Source organism: Rhincodon typus, chromosome 8 (genome assembly GCF_021869965.1).
Source record: "Rhincodon typus isolate 14 chromosome 8, sRhiTyp1.1, whole genome shotgun sequence".
In the NCBI taxonomy this organism is placed as follows: domain Eukaryota; kingdom Metazoa; phylum Chordata; class Chondrichthyes; order Orectolobiformes; family Rhincodontidae; genus Rhincodon; species Rhincodon typus.
The window spans coordinates 41636277-41659776 of record NC_063339.1 but is presented as its reverse complement, the minus strand read 5'-3'; the positions used below and the strand labels follow the sequence as shown (position 1 = coordinate 41659776).

The 23500-nt window shown below is 40.3% G+C and overlaps 1 protein-coding gene across 6 annotated transcripts in view; it reads left to right on the top strand.

The window, feature by feature from the left end:
• The window catches only part of nid2a (nidogen 2a (osteonidogen)), a 107255-nt gene that overhangs the window by 66344 nt on the left and 17411 nt on the right, over nt 1-23500 (top strand). For 4 of the 6 annotated variants that reach the window (XM_048599848.1, XM_048599847.1, XM_048599846.1 and 1 more), the window contains 7 exons: nt 3915-4160; nt 7424-7669; nt 8476-8715; nt 9931-10158; nt 13713-13952; nt 18365-18604; nt 21638-21877. In XM_048599848.1, coding sequence (XP_048455805.1) covers nt 3915-4160; nt 7424-7669; nt 8476-8715; nt 9931-10158; nt 13713-13952; nt 18365-18604; nt 21638-21877 — 1680 coding nt within the window. The remainder of the gene's footprint in view (nt 1-3914; nt 4161-7423; nt 7670-8475; nt 8716-9930; nt 10159-13712; nt 13953-18364; nt 18605-21637; nt 21878-23500) is intronic. The other 2 variants (XM_048599851.1, XM_048599850.1) reach the window with 2 other exon arrangements.

Sequence of the window (23500 nt, the reverse complement as noted above, 5' to 3'; positions counted from 1 at the left end):
AGCCACTCTCAAAGTTCCCAGTATTGGAGACTGCTGGGAGGGACACTACCCAGGCAGAGTGCCGTCCAGACCATAGCAAGTGACAATGTGAGAGGAAACAGCAAAGACCAGAAATTGATTTACTATAGGAGATTCCCTAGTCAGGGGCACAAACAGGCGTTTCTGTAACCATCATCATGACACCCTATAGTTTGTTAACTCCCTGATGTCACAGTAAAGGTCAGAATGGACCAAGTGCAGAATATTCTGAAGGATGTGGAGTGAGCTAGAGTTGTGACACGCAGTGATAGTAATGATATAGAGAGGGCAGTTATGGAAGACATACAGTCAGAATTTCAGGAGTGAACAGTAGATAAACAAAGATACTAATTGCTGGTTTACTCCAAAAGCAAACAGTGTGTATAAGAAAGGTACAGTGATTGCAAACATATGTTTGTGCCTGCTAATAGGGTCAAAGAGTCAAAGTTTACAAAAACAAATGTCCATAGCATTCATAATAAAACAGATGAATTTTCAATTCAAATAAAAAATCATATGTTATGTCCTGATAGCCATTTCATAGACATGACTACAAGGAAACCAATGGTAATGTAAGATTAAGCTAATCAGGCAGAGTCATCATGGTTTTGTGAAAGGGAAGTCTCGTTTAACCCATTTATTGGAGTTATTTGAGGAAGTGCCATGTAGATAAAGGGAAACTGGTGGATGCACTGTATTTGGATATCCAGAAGTTATTTTATAAAGTGCTACATTGAAGATTATTGTGGAAAATAAAGGCACGTTGTGTAGGGAGCAACATATCAGCATGCATAAAAGATTTGTGAAATAACAGGAAATGGAGAGTAATCATAAATAGGTCATTTTCTAGTTGGCAAGATATAACAAGTGGTGTGCACAGGGATTAGTGTTGGGGCCTCAGCTTTTAACAATTTATATAAATACAGGTAACCTGTATCCCCTGGTTGGGGAATCCAGAATCAATTTAAAAGTAAAGGGGATGCCATTTAGGACTGATTTGCAAAGAATTTTTTTTCACTCACAGGGTATTGTATCTTTGGAATGCTCCACTGCGGAAGCTCAGTTTTTGAGTATGTTTAAAGTAGAGATTGATTGATGGATTCCTGATATACCAGAGCTGTAAAGGGTTATGGGGATGGTGTGGCTCGATGGCATTGAAGTGTTCAATCCGCCGTGATCATATCTAATGGCAGAGCAGGCTAAGTGGGTTCTTGTTCCTACATTCCTAAGTGAGTTGGCTAAATAGTCTGTGGGTATGGTTGCCAAATTTGCTGATGACACAAAGATAGGTAGGAAAGTAAGTTGTAAAACAAAAATAAAACAGGAGAATAAACTAGTGAGAAATATGAAAGCAAATTGTACAAGCCTCTAAAGGTATGTAAAAAGGAAAAAGTTCAGCAAAAGCAAATTCACACAATTACGGGTAGAATTTTAAAGAATTACAACAATGAATAAGGACATGGCAGAAAAAACTAACCAAATACTTTAAAAACCTTCCAGAAATAAAGGAGAACCTAGGGACAAGGTAAAAAGGGAATAGCAAAACATAAATATTTATTACAAAAATAGTCCTAGAGAAATTAACAGGACTTAATAATATTCTGGATCTGATGATCTCTGTCTTAAATGTAAAGACAGATTCATTTGCCACCTTTCAAAATCCGAAAGACTCTGAAATGGGTCGTGCTGAATGGAAAGTGCTAAATTATACCCCATTATTTAAGCCAGAAGGGAGAGAGAAAATGCGGAACAACATACCTGTTAAGGTAACATCAGCTGTAGAGAAAATGTTAGAATCATTTCTAATGATTCATTAGAACATTAATGTATGAATGAACAACATTACATCTACATGCAGATGTAATAACAGTTAGAAAATAACAGTAGGATTGGGCAGAGTCAGGGTAGCTACAGTGCCATATCACTCACTATATATAAAAGCATCAAGGGGAATTGGAAAAAAAGTGGGAATATGGCATTGAGATAAAGGATCAGCCAGGATCATATTGAATGGAGGAGTATGCTTGAATGCCTAATGGCCAATTCCTGCTCCTAGTTTCTCTGTTTCAACATTTCTATGGATTCATGAAAGGGAAATCATGTTTGACAAGCTTGTTGGAGTTTCTTAAGAATGTAACCAACAAAGTAAGTAAGAAGGGACCAGTGAATGTGGTATATTTAGATTTTCAGCAGATTTTGGTAAGGTCTGACATAAGAGGTTAGTAAACAAAATTTAGAGCAAATAGGATTTGTGGGAACATACTGGCATGGATTGAGAATTTGTTAAAAGACAGAAATGAGAGAGTCAGAATGGACCATTTTCAGGTTGGCAAGTTGACAAATAGGGTGAGTACTGCAAAGATCATTGTTTGGGCTCCCAGCTATTCCCAATATATAACCCTGGTTTGGATGTGAAGATTTAATGTAATGTTTCCAAGTTTAAAGATGACACAAAACCAGGCAGAAGAGTGAGTTGTGAGGAGGATGCATAGCCACTTCAAAGAGACTTGAAGAGGCTAGAAGAGAACGCAAAAATTAGGCAGAGGGAATACAATGGGGAGAAATGTGAGAATCTCCATTTTACTAGGAAAAAGACAAGAACATGGCATTTCTTAAATGCTGAAAGGCTGTGAAGTGTTGACTGACAAAGGGACTTGGATGGCCTTGTTCATGAGCCACTGAACGATAACATGCAGGTATAGCACTTGTATCGAGTATAGGATTAAAGGCATCTTACAGAAGTTTTCTAAAGCCTTGGAAAAACCACTGCAAGTGGATTGTGTGCAGTTTTCATCTTACTTTTGGGAAAAATCTATTGCCATTGGGAAAGTGGAGCAAAGATTCATCAAGCTAATTGCTGGGATGGATAGATCACCCTATGAGGAAAGATTAAATAGACTGGCCTATCTTCTCTGGAGTTTAGAAGAATGAGTGATGATCTAATTTTAACAACATTTTTGACATCATCGACACAGGAAGCATGTTTACCCTGAAGGGGGTTCTAGAACCAAGGGACAGTTTGTCAAAATAAGAGGTAGACAGTTTAAGATTGAGATGAGGAATTTCTTCACTCAAAAGGTAGTGAAATTTTGGAATTCTCTATTCCAGAGAGCAGTAGAGGCTCAGTCATTAAGTTTGTTCAGGACCGATTGATTGAACTACACATTGAAAATGTCCAGGGTTATTAGGATTAGTGCAGGACAATGAGAAAGAAGGTCAGCTATGATCTCTTTGAATGGCCTACTTTTGCTCTAATTTCATATGTTTGTATGAGAGTAAAACTTTAGACAGCATTTCAACTGTAATTTCACCAAAGCTAATGCAAGTGTGATTTTCGTTTCTTCTCCAGTGTTCTAATAATAGAGTAATGCACCATTGACCTGCCAAAAAATGTGCTGTCCTTGCACATTAACTCCTTATGAAACATCTACAAGGACTTCCAAATCTCTTTGTATTAAATAATCTGATATCAATGTTCTCTCCTATTGCCTTCGAAAAAAAACCCATGCAATCTTCAAAAGAATATTCTTTATAATTTCATTCCAGGAAGAATGCCTCTACAAGATAATTACTGCCAGAACAATTACTCATAACAGTTGTTGTAAAAGAACATTTATCCAATTACAGACACAAAATGGAGGGCTTTCTCCAAAATAAACCTCATTAAACCTTAACACTCATTGTAATTCTGGATTCCTTTATGGAGAGATGAATCCCTGGTGGAAATGATAATTAAGATTAAGGCATGTGAATTATAGTAAAATAAGTTAGTACAGGTATAATTTCATTCCTATAAAGAAACTGATGACACATGGTGTGTAAAGCAAATTATGTTATAATGTCCATTTTCAGATACTTTGCAATTTCTCCAAATCGGTTTCTGTTTGTTTGATTAGAACCCATTGAACGCACAAAAACTGCTTGTGAACAGTACCGAGACAGATTGCAAGCAGAGCTCAGTTTGCGTGGATCACAACCTCTTGCTGGAGTCTATATCCCTCAGTGTGATGAGGAGGGGAACTTCAGGCCTCTGCAATGCCATGGCAGTACAGGCCACTGCTGGTGCGTGGATGAAAGGGGACAGGAAATTCGTGGGACAAGGACACCACCTGGAGCTAGTCAACCACAGTGTGGACAGCCAGGTCAGTCTGTGTTTTTTATGAAGCAAAATGACCAGTATGGTACCAAAGAAAAATTGTTGAATTCAAGGAGACTTTCATTTGTTTTTGAGAGTAGGCAATGTCTTTAGGTGCTTAAGGTCATGATTTCTGAGCTTGAAGGGCAGTAAAAATGAATTACATGATTTATTGTCACTTGTATTTAAGGGAAAGTACAGTGAAAAGCTTCAACTGTCGCCATACTCTGGCACCATTATGAATGATGTAAAAATAAACAAAAAGACATAACTGAAAAAACAGTCCATCTTTTGTCTTAAATGGAGCTATCATAGGATATTCTATAGTCGGGGGACAGGGGCATCTTGAATAACTGTCACCATGAATCCCCCATGGTGTTGTACTTCCTGGTGCCAGGGTGTAGAATATTTTGCAGGATAGAGATTAGGCCCTGGCTTATAATGTACTTTGGTAGCAGTGATGTATGAGATCACAAACATTAGAGGTGTCTGGTCAGATTTTTCAGGATTTAGGGATGCAGTTAAAGAGTATGTCCTCGAAGAAAGTAATCTCTTGTTAACTCCCAAAGCACGTATGCCTTGAGGCATAACTTTACAAAATGGTGAAAGTCTCTGGACCTGAAAACTGCCCAGTCTACTTCAATTTTCCCTGATTTCAAAGCACCTCAAAAATTTGAACAACAGTTTAAGCAAGTTGTTTCATGTTGCTACAATGCAGTGGTCATACCAGTGATAGTTTCAGCTAACAGTGTGTTACTGTCCGGTTTTGATTAGCTCACAATTGAACAACATCTTGTAATATTATTCTCCGTATGATGCCAGATATGTAGGCTGTATGTCCTAATGATTGGCTGATAGAATTAAGCAACATGTTCCTTCAGTTGTTCATAATAGGCAGCAGACAGACCATATTGATCCATCTCACAATCGCAAATGTGTACCATTAGATGAGATTCCACGATTGGGTAGTGCTTGCTGAACAATCCTGAGTCTAATCATAGTGACAGTAACAAATAAGATACTCAGGCATGCATTTACCCTTGCTACCTTCATATGCAGTAACACATTATCTGTAAACAAAAAGGAATATGTTGAAATGTTCCACATTTTTTCAGTTACCCGGGATCTTGGTGAGCATTTATTTATCAGTTGATTAGAAGGTATTGCGATGGAGAAAGCAGAATCAACCTGCCAACCAATCCACACCCTTTTCTGTAGCAATGCGGTTGTGATCATTTGAACTTGTGGCATTCTTGCATTTGTCCTGTTTAAAATAACATTTTAACTGTTACTATAAACATTGTAGGAACATATGAATATAGGAAATTGTAGCAGGAGAAGGCTGTATGGAACCTTGACATTAACTCCATTTTCCTGCCCTTTGCTCTAATTCCTTGTTTCAAGGATTGATTTCAACCTTGAATGTATCCATCAAGTGGGCATTCACAGCCCTCTGCAGAAGGGAATTCCAAAGATAAATATCTCTGAGTGAAGAGCTTTCTCCTCATCTCACTCCTAAGCGTCCAATTCCTTAACTTGTTACTATGATTCTAAGTACTGGACTCACCAAATCTCAGGAAAAAAGCCTCTAACATTTACCTGTGGAGCATTTTTTAAAAAATGTACATGGTTCAACAAGATCCACCTCATTATTCTAAACTCCAAAATAACTTTGCCAATTTTACTCAATCTCCCTCAAAGGACAGCTCCCTAATTGCAGAAATTCATATAGAGAACTTTCATTGCACCACCTCCAAAGCAAGTATATCCCTCATGGTTAAGGAGAATAAAACTCTAAAAATTATTTCAACTTGGGTCCCACCAAATTTTTATATAAGCATTTAAAAAAAACTAGGAATGCTGGAGATTTGAAACAAACAATATCAGGAATTGCTGGAGAAACTCAGCAGTTGAAGCAGTATGTCTGGATAGAGAACAGGTTAATGTTTGGAGTCCTGTTACCCTTCCGCTCACTCCTTTTCCCCTCCACTGCCACTCCCTGTCATCAGTATAAATACCACCTATCACCTCTTCTCTGTCCGACTATCCACAATTCATGTCCAACATTGAGGCTACTGCATCCATTACTGACCTTGTAAGAAATTGGCCCCAAAAATCTCTTTTTTCTTATTTCTTTCTCTCTCTCTTCTTTCTCTCTCTCTCTTCTTTCTTTCTCTCTCTCTCTCTCTTCTTTCTCTCTTCTTTTCTTTCTTTCTCTCTCTCTCTTTTCTTTCTTTCTTTCTCTTTTCTCTCTCTCCACAGATGCTGCCAAACCAGCTTAGTTTATCCAGCAAATACGTTTTTCTGTTTGTTTTATGTAAGCATGATTTCTTTGGTTCAACCTCCTTATCAAAGGCAGTACAGTTGACCTTTCCAAACATGTGCTGTCCCTGCATGTTAATCCTCTGTGTTTTATGTTCAAGATCTTCCGAATCTCTGCAGATTTTCTCTATTTAAAATAATCAGATGTCAATGTTCTCCTCTTATACTCCAATCAAATCATCCTATACAATTGCATTCTTCCAAAGAGAATTTCTTCCTCGGATGGAACTAGAAATACATATCCCCACAGGGCAGGTGATTGCTAGTGGTATTTTTGCTAGACGGTGATTCAGTGATCCAGGCAGCCTTTTGACAATTTCAATCCCCACCATGGCAGATGGTGGAATTTGAATTTAATAAAGATCCAGAATTAAGAGTCTAATGATGATCATAAAACAGCTGTTGATTCTCAGAAAAACCCATCTCGTTCACTAATGTTCCTTAGGGAAGGAAACTGCTGTCCTTATCTGGTAAGGCCTACGTGTGACTCCAAACCCATAACAATGTTAACCGTCCTCTGGGCATTTAGGGATGGACTGTAAATGCTGGCCTAGCCAACAACTCCCACGCCCCATGAATTAATTTTAAAAAATGAAAAATTGTTGCAATAAGACCATCTCACAACAATATTGTAAAACCGCATTGATCCAATTACATATAAAAAATCTTGTTGTTGCTGCAATGAACTTCATTCTATTCATTGCAAATCTGAAATCTGCTGTGTACAGAAAGCTGTCTGCTGATGATAAGGTGAAAACCATTTGAGGTGATGATGAAGATTATATCATACGAATTAAGTTAAAATGTATTGACTTAGATATAATTTTTAACTATAAAGAGACTTGTGATATCCAGCGTGCAGAAGAAAAGATATTACAATATCCACTTTGAGGCATTTGCACATTGTTTTGAAATTGTTTCAAATCAGTTTCTGTTTGTTTTGATCAGAACCCATTGATCGCCCAAGGACTGTTTGTGAACAGTACCGAGAGAGACTGCAAGCAGAGCTGAGTCTGCGTGGATCACAACCTCTTATTGGAGCCTATATCCCAGAGTGTGATGAGGAGGGGAACTTCAGGCCTCTGCAATGCCATGGCAGTACAGGCCACTGTTGGTGTGTGGATGAAAGGGGACAGGAAATTCCTGGGACGAGGACACCACCTGGAGCTGGTCAACCACAGTGTGGACAGCCAGGTCAGTCTGTGTTTGTAATTCAGCAAAATGACCGGAATTTCATCCAAGAAAAGAATTAGTTCAAGAGACTTTTAATGTAATTTTCTGAATCTAGTAAGACTTGTTCTTTTTAATAATGCTTTTCATGACCACTGAACCTGCTTAAAGTGCTTAGCAGCCAATGAAGTTATGTTAAAGTGTTATCACCTATTGTTTCTGCATCCACCACCTTCATGGACAATCGGTGATTTCAAAAAGAGAAGGAAAGGACACGTGGTAGAAGTGAACCTTCAGTAAGGGGATCAAGCAGGAACTGACTAGGCTGAACATGAATAGCTGACATGAACATGATGAGCTGAATAGACAATTCTATGTGTAAATGACTTTAACACTGTAAAGGACTCAAACTTTGAGCTTTGATAAGCACCTGGGTGTATCTCAGTGAAGCTGGTTATCATAGAAACAACTAATATAGCCATCTGTCATTTCCTGTGTACATGTGGTGTCTGTCATTATTGTTTGATGTTGAATTCTAACTATGATGGAACAAAGCGTCTCTCTCTCGGTCTCTTCCCTCTGTTGAGCATGTAGGTTATTTTCCTTAGTTGCATGTTTATTGACTAGTACAACATCAACTTTCTCTCCTATTACTTTCCAGTAAAATAATTCTACACAACTACATTCTTACATTTCTAGTCTAGGAAAAATAATTCTGCGAGAAACTGACTGATAGTGACAAGGAAAGACATTCCATGACCCAACTTGTGTGAATTTTACTTTGATTTTAAAATAACAACTACAAAATAATGATGTTTATCTTTGATTAGAACGCATTGGTCACCCAAAGACCGTTTGTGAACAGTACCGAGAGAGACTGCAAGCAGAGCTGAACTTGCGTGGATTACAGGTGGGAGTCCATATCCCAGAGTGCGATGAGGAGGGGAACTTCAGGCCCCTGCAATGCCACAGCAGTACAGGCCACTGCTGGTGTGTGGATGAAAGGGGACAGGAAATTCCTGGGACGAGGACACCACCTGGAGCTGGTCAACCACAGTGTGGACAGCCAGGTCAGTCAGTGTTTTTTATGAATCAAAATTACCAGCATTTCATCCAAAAGGAAAAAAGAGGAGTTCAAAACATCTTTAATGTAATTTCCTGAATATAGTAAGGCTTGTTCTTTTTAATAATGCTTTTCATGACCACTAAACCTGCTTAAAGTGCTTAGCAGCTAATGACGTTTTGTTAAAGTGTCGTCACCCATTGTCCATGAAGGTGGTGGATGCAGAAACAATCAGTAATTTCAAAAAGAGAATGAAAGGACACAAGGCAGAAGTGAACCTCTCGGCCTAGGCGGGGGGATAAAGCAGGAACTGACTAGGCTGAACATGAACAGCTGGTTTGAACGTGATGAGCCGAATAGACAACTTCTATGCTGTAAACAACTTTAACACTGTAAAGGACTCAAACTTTGAGCTTAAATAAGCACCTGGGTGTATCTCAGTGAAGCTGGTTATCATAGAAACAACTAATATAGCCAACTGTCATTTCCTGTTACATGTGATGTCTGTCATTATTGTTTGACATTGAGCTCTAACTATGACAGAACAAAAAGTCTGTCTGTTTTAGTTTCCATCATAATGTCTATTTCTATTTTCTGATTACAGTCCCCATCTCTCTTCTGGACTCAACTACTTCTCAGTATGCCTTATATTCTTCAATTCTAATGATCTCTTGTTTCTTTTGCTGATCCACTTATACGTTGTTTTCCCAAAATTCATTAATTATGTTCTCAGATTTTGCAGTCATACTTAAACAGTAGTTCATTTTTACTCTTAGATTCTGGAATGTATGAAATGCACAATACACTGATGAAGAAACAACTAAAATTGAATGACATCCCCCAAGAAATAACAGAAGAAAACAAAAAGGAAAATCAGTGTTTAGTAAATACATTTTTGTCTGTCTTTGTGTTTCTACATTTGAATGTTTGTTAGTTCTTCTCTCACGCTCTCATTCTCTCTGTCTGCTTATTGAGGATCTGACTGATCTTTCTTCAGTTACATGTCTAGGAACTAGAAATCATATGACATCAATTTTCTCTCCTGTTGCATTTCAGTAAAATAATTCTACACAACCACATTCTTCCAATTCCATTCCAGGAAAAATAATTCTGTGAGAAACAGACTGATAGTGACAAGGAAAGACATTCCATGACCCAATTTGCATGTATTTTACTTTGACTTTAAAATTACTACAAAATAAGGATCTTTTTGTTTGATTAGAACCAAGGACTGCTTGTGAACAATACCGAGAGAGACTGCAAGCAGAGCTGAACTTGCGTGGATTACAGGTGGGGGTCCATATCCCAGAGTGTGATGAGGAGGGGAACTTCAGGCCGCTGCAATGCCACAGCAGTACAGGCCACTGCTGGTGTGTGGATGAAAGGGGACAGGAAATTCCTGGAACAAGGACACCACCTGGAACTGGTCAACCACAGTGTGGACATCCAGGTCAGTCAATACTTTTATGAAGCAAAATGACCAGTGTTGCAATCAAACTGTGGAGTCACTACAGTAATTTTGTGCACCTAACTTAAATTTGATGATCAACAGCATGGTGTAATTTACAAAAATTGGTTATCATGGTACGAACTAATGTGGTCATCTGTCACTTCCTGTGTGCACATAGAACCTGTCATTACTGTTTGATGTTGAGCTATAAATATGACAAGAGAAAAAGTCTGACCATATTAACCTCCATCCAAATGGCACAATTTTCCATTTTGAGATGGTGCGGATAATAGCAAGTCTGATGAATTAATCAAGCAAAACTCCTAAAGTTGGATTCTCGCCGTCAAGATAACTTTTCACAATCAAATGCCTCCCACCTTAGATGGCAAAATGACTCTCTTACACTAGGTGGCGAGAAACCTATCTGCATACACTTGCATCTCATTATTACATTAATCTTCAGAATTAACATCCCTTTCTCCGTTAACCTTTGTCAAATTGAGATAACTGATGCTTCAGAAACATGACTGCAGAAAGCAAGAGGATAACTGACGACTTTGCTCCTCTGCTTCCAGTTCGGGTGAGTGTACAGCTTTGCTCTACCTCTGCAGATACCTTTGCAAAGCTTTTTCTCTTCACCACCCCTGGAACTGCTACAACAGCAGTAGGTACTTCCATGTTAACCATTACATCCGTCATTGTGTACAACTCGGCAAAAAGCAATGTATCAGCTTCTCAAGTGGCTCGGTAGTGCAAAAAGAAAAGGAAGCTTTAGCCCAGATGGCAAGACCGGAGCATGTGGCTGTAACAGTAAAGGAAGCCGGAAAACGGTGAAACATTAAGGTGTAAGTGTCATTGCACAACAAGTGCTACATCAGAGTCAGAGGTGGTGCATGTCACTGCAGCTTGTGTGACAAACAAGGGTGAGGGTGTAGTCCAGTCAGGGATTCCAAGCACGGTTAGTCCATTTCTAGAACGGTAGGGGAGGGTTGGCCTTGGTCAGCCGGGCAATCGTTCCGAGTTCAATCTAAGGTTCTGCAGTGTTGTATTTCAGGGATTAAGCCGCGAAGTCGAGCAAAACAAGTCTAGTACTTGCTTGAGGTCATCTTGCAAAGTCAGTCTGGAGGATTACCTGCAGTCAGCAAGGTGGATCATACATAATCCAGGGGTCAGGGTCAGTCTGTGGTGTCACTAAGGCTGCAGGCAACTTGAGTCTGCAGTTCACCTACTGGTGTTCACCAGCCGAGGGAGTGCTCGCAGTCACTGAGGCAATTGTCAATTGTTGGGTGTGATCTGGGAGGATATGGGAGGGCGCTGCTCGACCTCGAAATGAGGTTCAAGGCAAGTTGTGGTGTCTCTGGGCTCAGTGGGGAGGGTGCAAAGCTTGAAAAGGTATTGGTATCTCGTAGTCATGGACTCTGGGAGTAAAGCAAGGACATTAATTATCAAGTAAAGGACCTAAACCAAAATGGGGAAGGATGAAGGATCATGGGGGCACAGGGATCACAACATAATTGGAACATGAAGAATAAAGGAGTATTTTGTGGACCAGACTCAGAGCCTGTAAGTCACTGCAGCAAGCAAGTACGTATTCTGAACCTTAGTTAAGTACAAAAATCTCATTCACGTTTTCTGTCACCCCGGGTTTAAAACTGAGGAGTTCTGCTTAATTTTTAAAATCTTTGTGATGACTCTGGGAGAAGAAGGACTTGGTTTCTAGTGTGCTATCCCAGTGAGGCATGAAGCAAAATGACCCACACTTTATCAAAACTGAGAATTAAAAGCAACTTTTTGAGTCTGACTTCAAACTTGAAGAAACAGCTAGGTTTAACTCACAAAAGTTGGTTATCTTGGAATCTTTTGTCATCAGTTAATATCTTTGGTTATGTACTGCCAATCACTACTATCTAAAGTGCGTAATGATCCTTGCTGTTTCAAAATTAACTTGCCATTTATTGAAATATTGTGTTAAAATATCTTTGCTCTAACATTTATACATAAATGTACTGCATTATAGATCGTCAGAAAGATAACAGGTGAATGGAAAATAGAAATGAACATTTTTGAACAAAAAATGCTTGTTACAACCATTGTAAGAACATAAGAAATAGGAGTAAGAGCAGTTCCTCAAAGTGACACTACCATTCAATGGCTGAACAAAGAAAGAACAAAGAACAAAGAAAATTACAGCACAGGAACAGGCGCTTCGGCCCTCCAAGCCTGCGCCGACCAGATCCTCTATCTAAACCTGTCGCGTATTTTGCAAGGATCTGTATCCCTCTGCTCCCTGCCCATTCATGTATCTGTCTAGATACATCTTAAATACGCTATCGTGCCCGCCTCTACCACCTCCACTGGCAGCGCATTCCAGGCACCCACGACCCTCTGCGTAAAGAACTTTCCACACATATCTCCCTTAAACTTTTCCCCTCTCACCTTGAAATCGTGACCCCTAGTAATTGAGTCCCCAACTCTGGGGAGAAAGCTTCTTGCTATCCACCCTGTCTATACCTCTCATGATTTTGTAGACCTCAATCATCCTGGTGAACCTCCTCTGCACCCTCTCCAAAGCATCCACATCCTTTTGGTAATGTGGCAACCAGAACTGTCCGCAGTATTCCAAATGAATATTCCAGTATTCCATTAGAACTTCAACATGGCCTCCATTTTCCTGTCTTTTTCCACTCTTCTATGTTTTGTTAGTGACTAAACGTTTGTTGATCTCAACCTAGAACATGTTAATCAACTGAGCATCTATAGCCCTTTTGGGAAATCAATTCCAACAATTCGCAATTCTCTCAGTGAAGAGATTTCTCCTCTCCTGAACTCTTTACTAGACAAATCCTTAATTAACCAGTTGTTATGACCCTGTGTTCTAAATTTTCCAGTCAGGGGAAATAACCTCTCACCATCTACCTGTCAATCCTTGTTTCAATGAGATTGCTACTCACTCTTCTAACTAAAGAGGAATTAGGCCCATTCTACTTTACCCCCATCCTAGCACAGCTTCCTTATTCCAGGATTCAATCTCCTGAATCTTCATTGCTTTTATTTGAAGGTAAACATGTCCTTTATTGGGTATGGAGACTAAAACTGGAGCCAGTACAAGAGGTCTGTCAAGAATCACCTGATCTCACATTTTTCTTTCCTGTTATATTTGACATAACTATGTTTTCCTAAAGAAAGTTTTTATATTCTAATTATTTGCCAGGCAAATATTGCTTCCATACAATGTTGATTTGTATAACATATCCTCTATAACACTGTTTATAAAAGAACATTTGCCGGTTACACTTGGGATTCTCTCTGCAATAAACTTTGGAATAGATTGAAAACTTGATTTCTGCTGAGTACAGGTGTATTCCTGTTATGTTAGAGGTGGAAAACATTTGTAAGACTGAATTAAAATTATAACAGAGCTATGTTAAAACGTATTGCCCTAAAATTTCTTTGCTATAGAGTGGTGACACCCAGCATTTAGAAGAAAAGATGATGCAAGAACCAATTTGAGACATTTATTCTTGTGTTTCATAAAGGTTTTTCTGTTTGAACAGCTCATGTTGAAGGCCCAAAGACCGTTTGTGAACAGCATCGAGAGAGAATGCAAGCAGAGCTGAACCTTCGTGGATCACAGGTTGGAGTCCATATCCCAGAATGTGATGAGGAGGGGAACTTCAGGCCTCTGCAATGCCATGGCAGTACAGGTCACTGCTGGTGTGTGGATGAAAGGGGACAGGAAATTCCTGGGACTAGGACTCCTCCTGGATTTGGTCAACCACAGTGTGGACAGCCAGGTCAGTCGGTGTTGTAATTCAGCAAAATTATTAATACTAGAGCAGAAGACGACTTCAAAGAAACTTTTTTTTTATTTTGTATGAGTCAAACTTAAAGCTTGGAAAAATATGCAGATGAAATTCAGAGGCTGGTTCTTGGCAGACTACACGGGGATGAGGGAGGAGTTGGCTAAGAAAGACTAAGCAAGGACTATGTGGTGGAACAATTTGAGGAACAGTGGAGGACTTTCAAAGTGATTCTTCACAGTGCTCAGCAAAAGTAGATACCAGTGAAAAGGAAGAATTGTAGGAAAAGGGATTATTAGCCATGGACAACTGAGAAAACAAAGAAGGGTATCATATTAAAAGCTAATGCAAAAATTAGAAGGAAATGAGAGGATTGGGAGATCTTTAAAGCTCCCAGAAAGCCACGAGGAAAGCTATAAAGAAAGGTGAGATAGATCGAGAGTAAACTAGCTCAGAATATAAAAACAGATCACAAAAGTTTCTATAAATATATAAAACGAAAGAGTGGTGAAGGTAAACATTCATCCTCTAGAGGATAAGAAGGGGGACATAATAATGGGAAATGAGGAAATGGCCGTACAGGTATTTCATGTCCGTCTCTACAGTGGAAGACACAAATAACATGCTAATAATTGATGACGACGAGTCCATGGCAGATCATTATCACCTAAAGAGGAAGTACTGGGCAAGCTAATGAGGCTAAAGGTAGGCAAGTCTCCTGGCCCTAATGGAATGTATCCCAGGGTACAAAAAGAGATGGCAGGGGAAATAACAAATGTGCTTGATAATTTACCAAAATTCAGTGGGGGGACTCTACGATAGTTCCCATAGATTGGAAAATGGCAAATGTGACGCCACTCCTTTTTTTAAAAAAAGGAGGTAGACAAAAGGCAGTTAATTATAGACCTGTTGGCTTAACTTCCACCAGTGGAGAAAATGCTTGAATCTATCATCAAGCAAGAAATAGTGAGATACCTGGATAGAAACTAACCCATGCTACATCTGACCGATGGGTCAATGAAAGGCAGGTCAAATCCTGGAATTCTGTCCCTATTGGCATTGTGAGTCAACCCACAGCAGGTAGATTGCAGCAGTTCAAGAAAGCAGCTCACCACCATCTTCTGAAGTGCAACTAGCGATGGACAATAAATGCTGGCCAGACAGTGACGCCCACATCCCATGAATGAATACAAAAAATGTAGCTCACATACATTCAGCCTGTGTCATTGAAACAGACTGTAGATTGTTGAGGCCCAACACTGATTCCTGTGGCAGACCTTAACAAACTGAAAATGACCCATTTATCCCAAGTCTTTGCTTCCTTTTTGCTAACCAATGCTTTATCTGAGCTAATATTTTACCTCTCATACCATGTTCCCTTGTGAAATAAGTTCAGTGGCACCTTATCAAATGGATTTCAAAAATGCAAGTACACCACAACTGTAGGTCCCCTTTTATCTAGCTTATGTGTTACTTCCTCATAAAACCCTAATACATTAGATAATAACAATAACCCTGTCAAACAAACCATGTGGACACTGGTTGAACATTTCATCATGTGTAATCTAAGTACCTTTTTCTAATGGATTCTCACAAACTCCCTGTGACAGAAGTTAAGCTAACTGACCTTTAGTTTCCAACAGTAGGACCAACACTTCCTCCCAAGGTTCCCACATCACAGGTTCCAGTGTCCAACCACTTTGATTCACTCCATGTGATATCAAGAAATAGCTGAAGACACAGGACAATGTGAGGGCTATGAGTCCTGACAATATTCCAGCAATAGTACTGAAGACTTGTGCTCCAGAACTTGCCATGTCCCTAGCCAAGCTGTTCCAGTGTAGTTTTAACACTGGCATCTACCCAATAATACAGAAAATAGCCCAGATATGTTCTGGCCACAATAAGCAGGCCCAGTGCAAACCAGCCAATTACTGCCTTTTCTACTCTAAATACTAAGCAAAGCAATGGAAACTGTCATTGTCAAAGCAATACTTGCACAGGAATAACAAGCTCACTGATGCTCAGTTTCACAGACATATTTTTTAAAAAAATGAACAAAAGAGCTGAACTCCAGAGGTGAGATGAGAGTTACTGCCCTTGACGACAAGGCTGCATTTGACCAAATATGGCACCAAACAGCCCTAGCAAAATGGCACTCAATGGGAATCAGGGGAAACCTCTCTTGAAGAGAATACACCCTGTTACCTCTCTGTGTCAGTGTTGAAAGGAGTCAATACAAAAGGGAGGCGATGGCCTCGTGTTATTATCATTAGACTGTTAATCCAGAGATCCAGATAATGTTCTGGGGACCGGGGTTCGAGTCCTGCCGTGGCAGATGGTGGAACTTGAATTCAATAAATATCTGGAATCGAGAATCTAATGATGACCGCAAATCCATTGCCGATTGTCGGGAAAAACCCATCTGGTAGGAGTTATACCTGAAGTTGTTGGACTTCAATTACCACAGCTCCAAGACATCTCTGCAAGAGGTCCACAGGGTAGTGTCCTTGACCCAACCATCTTCAGCTACTTCATCAATGATCTTCTCTCCATCATAAGGTTAGAAGTGGGGATGTTCGCTGATGTTCAGCACCATTCACAACTCCTCAGCTACTGATGCACTGTGCATCCATCTTTATCAAGACTTGGTCAACATTCACGCCACATAACTGCCAGGCAATGATCACCTCCAGCAAGAGAGAATCTAACCGGTATTCTTTGATATTTAGTAGTATTACCATTACTGAAACCACTCCTTCCCCCACCACCCCCGCCAACCATTACTGACCAAAAACTGAACTGGACTGGACATATAAATACAGTAGCTATAAAGCAGGTCAGAGGCCAGGAAATTTGCACTGAGTTACTCCCCTTCTAGCTCTCCATCAGTAATGTGTTGGAATACTTTCCACTTGCCTACATGAGTGCAACTACAATAACACTCAAGAAGCCTGACTCCATCCAGAACAAAACAGCCACTTTTTTGGCACCCCATCCAACAGCTTCAATATTATTTTTCTTTATTCATTCATGGGATGTGGGCATCGCTGGCTAGGTAGCATTTATTACCCATCCCTAATTGCCGAGAGGGCATTTAAGAGTCAACCACATTGCTGTGGGTCTGGAGTCACATGTAGGCCAGACCAGGTAAGGGTGGCAGTTTCCTTCCCTAAAGGACATTAGTGAACCAGATGGGTTTTCCCAACAATCGGCAATGGATTCGCAGTCATCATTAGATTCCCAATTCCAGATATTTATTGAATTCAAATTCCACCATCTGCCATGGCAGGACTCGAACCCAGTCCCCAGAACATTATCTGGATCTCTGGATTAACAGCCTAGCGATAATAGCACGAGGCCATCGCCCCCTTCTATATTGACTCCTTTCGACACTGACACGGAGAGGGTGTATCCTCTACAATAACTCACCATGGCTCCTACTAAACCTGTGAAGGACAAGGGCAGCAAATGCAGGGGAATGCCACCACCTACAAGGTCCCCTTCAACTGCTGTTCCCCTGTATCTGCTGCTCTTATCCTTCTAGACAGTAGTAGTTATGAGTCTGGAAGGTGCCTTCTATGGAGCCTTAATGAATTTCTGTGGTGCATCTTGTAGATAGCAGCAGTGTGTACTACTGAGCATTGATGGTGGAGGGAGTGAATGTTTGTCAATGTTGTGCCAATCAATTGGGCTGCTTTGACCTGAAGGTGTGAAGCTTCTTGTGATAGAGGCAAGTGGGGAGTATTCCATCACATTGCTGACTTGTGCCTTGTAGGTGTGGAGTCAGGAGATGAGTTACTCACTGCAGGATTCCTAGCCTCTAACCTGCCTTTGTGGCCACAGTGTTTTCATAGTTACTCTCATTCAGATTCTGATCAATGGTAACTTCCAGAATGTTGATAATGGAGGATTCAGCAATGGTAATGCTATTGAATGCTCAGAGGTGACGGTCAGATTCTGTCTTTTTGGAGATGGTCATTGCCTGGCACCTGATGTCTGTATGTTATTTGCAGCTTGTCATCCCAAGCCTAAATATTGTCCAGGTCTTGCTGCATTTAGACATGGACTGCTTCAGTGTGTGCAGATGAATAAAATTAAAATCAATCTAATGTGAAACATTTACAAAAGAAATTTAATTTTAAAAAACACCTTTCAATTCTGGCAATGGATTTGGAATGCAATGTTTTTGGTTGTGACACAGACCTTCTTTAATTAACCATGAGACTGATAGAGAACCCCATGTCAGTCATGTTGTAAACTGAAAATGGATTTCACATCTGAAATGCATTGCTTCTGTAAGATCAGGTATGGGAAATAGGCAGTGTGTAGGAAATCAGTGTTACACGATGGAAATTGAGGGATTTATACTTTTACAAAACTAAAGTTTCTTTCTATCTCCCTAGAACGCACTGAACCTGCAAAGACGGCTTGCGAGCAGCATCGAGACAGATTGCAAGCAGAGCTGAGTCTGCGTGGTTCTCTTGTTGGAGCCTATATCCCTCAGTGCGATGAGGAGGGGAACTTCAGGCCTCTGCAATGCCACAGCAGTACAGGCCACTGCTGGTGCGTGGATGAAAGGGGACAGGAAATTCCTGGGACGAGGACACCACCTGGAGCGGGTCAACCACAGTGTGGACAACCAGGTCAGTCAGTGATCTGATCTGTTAGGAGTGTGAAGTTTTAAAAGATAATTATGTTTTGGACTAATTCTTTAATTCAAGTTGAAATAATGCAGTGTAGACAGTCATATGACCTGCTTTGACCTCTACCTGACAACAAGCCTATGTTACTTGTTTACCATGAAGAAGGAGGGCTTGGGTCAGGGGTTATTGACCTGTACACTGAAACAAAAGCAAGAGCAGCTGTTTGTCTAGGACAGATTCTCCATTTCTAGGTTTTTTTTTGGTCAGGAAGAGAGAGGGAGAGGTTTCACAGAAACAAAAGATTAAATCTGGTATGGTCAGCAGAGAGAAGAAAGCTACATGTTTTTAGTGAGCTACCAGGCAGAACTGAGGAGAAAGGACTGTAGGAGTTCAAATTTCCAGAGTTGAGTTGATTGCTGGCAGTGAGTTCAGGAATTCTTCACAAACTGAGGGAGATATATTTAAACAGGATGTTCTCTTCCACCCCCATTGCAGTCTCCCTCTCTCCCTTGCAGCTAATAGCATCCCTGTTTCACTTTATTGTGGCTTCCCCAGCACATCCTAGCCCTATGCCTATCCTTTAGCCCACTTACAGGCACCAACCCCAGCTTCCCCTAGCCTCCCTTGGTATATGTCCATGCCCTCTAACTCCCAGACCTCTGCAGTCCACCTCTCCACAGATCCTCAAACTTGGCATCCTCTGCTTCCTGGCAACTCATTCACTGCTGGCACTTACTTTCCTAGCTGTTTACAACTCCTCCAATCACAGGCTAGATCCTGTCCCATGTCTGTAGCTGATAGGCTTACTTGTGAACCCATGAGCAACAAGAATTACAGAGACCCAGTCTGTGATTGGAGGAACACCTTCTTGTCAATTCTCTCCATTCTGTTCACTGCTTGTCCCCATAAGTAAATTTAGCTGGGCAGTTTGGGATTTTGGTACAGACTAATCTACCGTCCCTGTATATTTTGAGTATTTTTTTGAATCCATTTGAAGCTGCTTTTTTAATTTGAGGACTGGAATCCTGTGGAAAATGTGCTATTATGTGCATAACCAGAGAAAAGTACGAGGGAAACTATTGGGGCCTGGACCTGATGGGTTGCATCCTGGGATACTGAAGGAAGTAGCTCCTGAGATAGTAGAGGCACTGCTAGTAATCATTGAATCTCTACACTGCAGAAAGAGGCCATTCAGTCTATTGAGTCCCTTAAGAACATCCCACCCAGACCCAGTCCCGCACATCATCCCCATAACCCTGCATTCACTATGGCCAACCTACCTAGCCTACATATTCTCCCCGTATCTGCCTGGATTTTCTCCGGGTGCTCCGGTTTCCTCCCACAATCCAAAGATGTGCAGGTTAGATGGATTGGCCGTGCTAAATTACCCCGTAATGTTCAGGGATGTGTAGATGAGATGGGTTATAGGGGGATGGGTCTGGGTGTGATGCTCTGAGAGTTGATGTGGACTTGTTGGCCGAAGGGCCTGTTTCCACACTGTAGGATTCTATGATTCCTAGACATTATGTTGGAATTTCACATGGTCAATCCACCTAACCTGCACATCTTTTGACTGTGGAAGGAGCATCCATTGGAAACCCACACAGACACGGGAAGAACATGCAAACTCCACGCAGTCCCCTAAAGCTGGAAGTGAACCCAGATCCCTGGCACTGAAAGGCAGCAGTGATAACCACTGAGCCACCATGCTCATCAAGATCTTCCAAGAATCCTTTGTTAATAGGGCAGTTAGATGTAATATATTTGGATTTCTAAAAGGCACGTGATAAGATACAACATGTAAAGCTACTTAAGAGCCCATGGTGTTGGGGGGTAGTATTTTTGCATGGAAGGCTAATAGAAGATCGAGAATTAGAATCGGGGACATTTTCAGGATGGTAACCTGTAACTAAAGGAATACCTAACTAAAGGAAGTTAGGGCTACAGTTATTTACAGTATATATTAATGACTTGGATGAGGAAAGTTAGTATACTATCCCGAAGTTTGTGAATGACACCAAAACTAGGTGGGGAGGAAAATGGTGAGGATGACAGAGCCTGCCAGAAGATATAGACAGGTTAAGTGAGTGTGCAAACCTTGGCAGATGGAATATAATGTGGAAAACTGAGGTCATTGTACTCTGGCAGGTAGAATCGAGGAGCTGAATATTATTTAAATGACAAAAGCTGCAGTACCATGGAATTTGGGGGCCCTCGTGTATGAATCAGAAAAAGTGAGCATCAAAGCTGAGCAGGTAATAGGGAATGCAACTAGAATATTGGATTTTATTTCAAAGGGAATGCAGTGTAATAAAACCAGGGAATAAAAACAGAATGAGCTGCAGAAACTCAGCAGGTCTAGCAACATCAGTGGAGAGTGAATCACAGTTAAATTTTTGAGTTGGATATTGCTCTTCAGAATTTAGAGGTTGGAAATTTGTGTTTTTTTTTGTTGTAAGATGGGGAGGAGGAGCAAGTGGAACAGATTCTAAGGGTGCTCATACCCAAGGATAAAGCAATTGCCCATTTCTGAAGAAGGGTCCCGACCTGAAACATCAAATTCCCTGTGCCTCTGATGCTGCCTGGCCTGCTGTGTTTCTCCAGCTCCACACTGTTGTCATATCTGCTAAAGATAGTGGATGGACAAGAGAGAGATATTAAAAATGTAAAAAAATGAACGTGTGAAAAGGAGCTGTGTGTTTGGGGTTGGGAAATAGATTAGGTGGAGGGTGGTTTGGTTGTAAGAAAAATAGAGACGGATCATGCTCTGAAGTTTTGGAATTCGGTATTGAGGCAGTATGATGCCTAAGTAGAGAATGAGATATTGTTCCATTAGCTTGTGTCACTTTCGTGCTTTTATCTATGAAGTAGGGAAGCCTCCCTAAAACTACAGAAGGTACTAGTTAAACCACATCTAAGATATTATGAACAGCTCGGTCCCCTTATCCAAAAAAATAACTAGATTGTGCAGTCAGATTTTTGCTTTCATTTTATTACAGTTAAACTTAAACCATTCTCTTTTTTTTTGTTTAGCAAATAATGAACGTCCAAAGACGGCTTGTGAGCAACTTCATGACAGAATGCAAGCAGAGTTGAGATTGCGTGGTTCTTTTGTTGGAGCCCATGTCCCTCAGTGTGATGAGGAGGGGAACTTCAGGCCTCTGCAATGCCATGGCAGTACAGGCCACTGCTGGTGTGTGGATGAAAGGGGACAGGAAATTCGTGGGACAAGGACACAACCTGGAGCTGGTCAACCACAGTGTGGACAGCCAGGTCAGTCAGTTTTTGAGTTCAGAAAAATGATCACATTGTAGCAAAAATAGAAAAAAAGGAATCTTGGCATTTTCCATGAGCTGAGGACATTAAAGTCCTTTACAGTATAATGAATGTTGGAAGTGTAGTCACTATTATAATATGGGAAACATATATTTGCAAGACCACACAAAAACAGCAATATGATAGTGTCTCAACAACCTGTCTTTAGGTGATTACTGCTGATAAATACAGCTTAGAATTTCTTTGCTGTTCTTCAAAATAGTTCTATAGGATCTTTTACATGTACCCAAGAGGTAAGATAGAATCTTAGTGATCTGAAAAACAATACCATTGACTGTCAAATAATCTGTTAGTGCTGTACTGAAGTGTTTATCTTGCATTTGTTCCTAAATTTTTGGAGAAGGGGAGGGGTGGCGTGAACCCACAACCTCTTAATCTCCGAGGCATTGAATTATAGCTTACAGCTAACTGTAATGCAACTGACCAGTGTTGCTGGGAAATTTCAGGAAAGCTAAAGGCATTAAGGATTCATTATCTCCATGACAATGAATTGCCTGTTATTGTCATTTTGGGCAACTTTGAGCATGGAAGTGGATTGAACATCAGAGACCAAATTTCAGCTGCTCAGCTACATTGGATGGGAGGCAAGTGGAGAGTGTCCATTGTCAACAGCCCAGTGGGAGCAGTCAGACATCTGAACCATTTTTATTGTTGGTCTTACTAACATTCTGTTGGCAAGATATGTCACTGGTCAATTAGAGGTGATGAGAGAGCTATTTAAGTTGAGGGAGGGCTTAGCATTGCTGGGGAAGGGAAAAATGTGGGTGATTTTATTAGGAATGTGTTGAAATGCATTCATGCTTCCCCAGATCCACCAAATTATTCTAAAACCTACAAGTCGTTGGCATTTAAGTGTTGGCTCGACCTCGTTAAAGCTATTTGGAAACTGATCAAATAAATTGGTCAAAACAGTGCATTTTCCCTGAAGGGTACAAATGTTGCCAGATACTAATACAATTTTAGAGTGTATAGACATTTAATGTATTAAATCATGCATGTTAAAATATTTTTAATATATAAATATATTCACATCAAACCTTTAAACATAATTTTTCTGCTATATAACTTTGGACCACCCCATGTCCTTTGATTTTTATTTTAAATCTACTAACAGAACACCATTGGATCTTTTATCATCCTTTGACAATAAAAATTAATAACATAGAATAATCGTAAGTGAATAAGAGGCTACTTTGGTGAGTGTAGCCATTTTATGCTCTCAAGCTTTATTGTGTGCCATATGGTGCATACTCTGAAGTATTGGAATTGAAAGATACCAAACATAATACTAAATGTTTGAATATTGCCCTTTATAGTTTTATCTGCAATATTTTTGAAGTCTGGCTTTAATTCTCATTTGATTAACACCAACTCAATAGGGAAAACTTGCTTGTGCAGAGCAGTGAGACCAAATACAAGCAGAGTGCAATCTGCACAGAGATTGACCTCCTATCGGAACACATTTCCCTCAGTGATACAACAAACAATTTCAGGCCTCTGCTGTGTCCTATCAATGATGATTGTCTAACAATCAGTTGCTTCTCAGAAATTGATTAACTT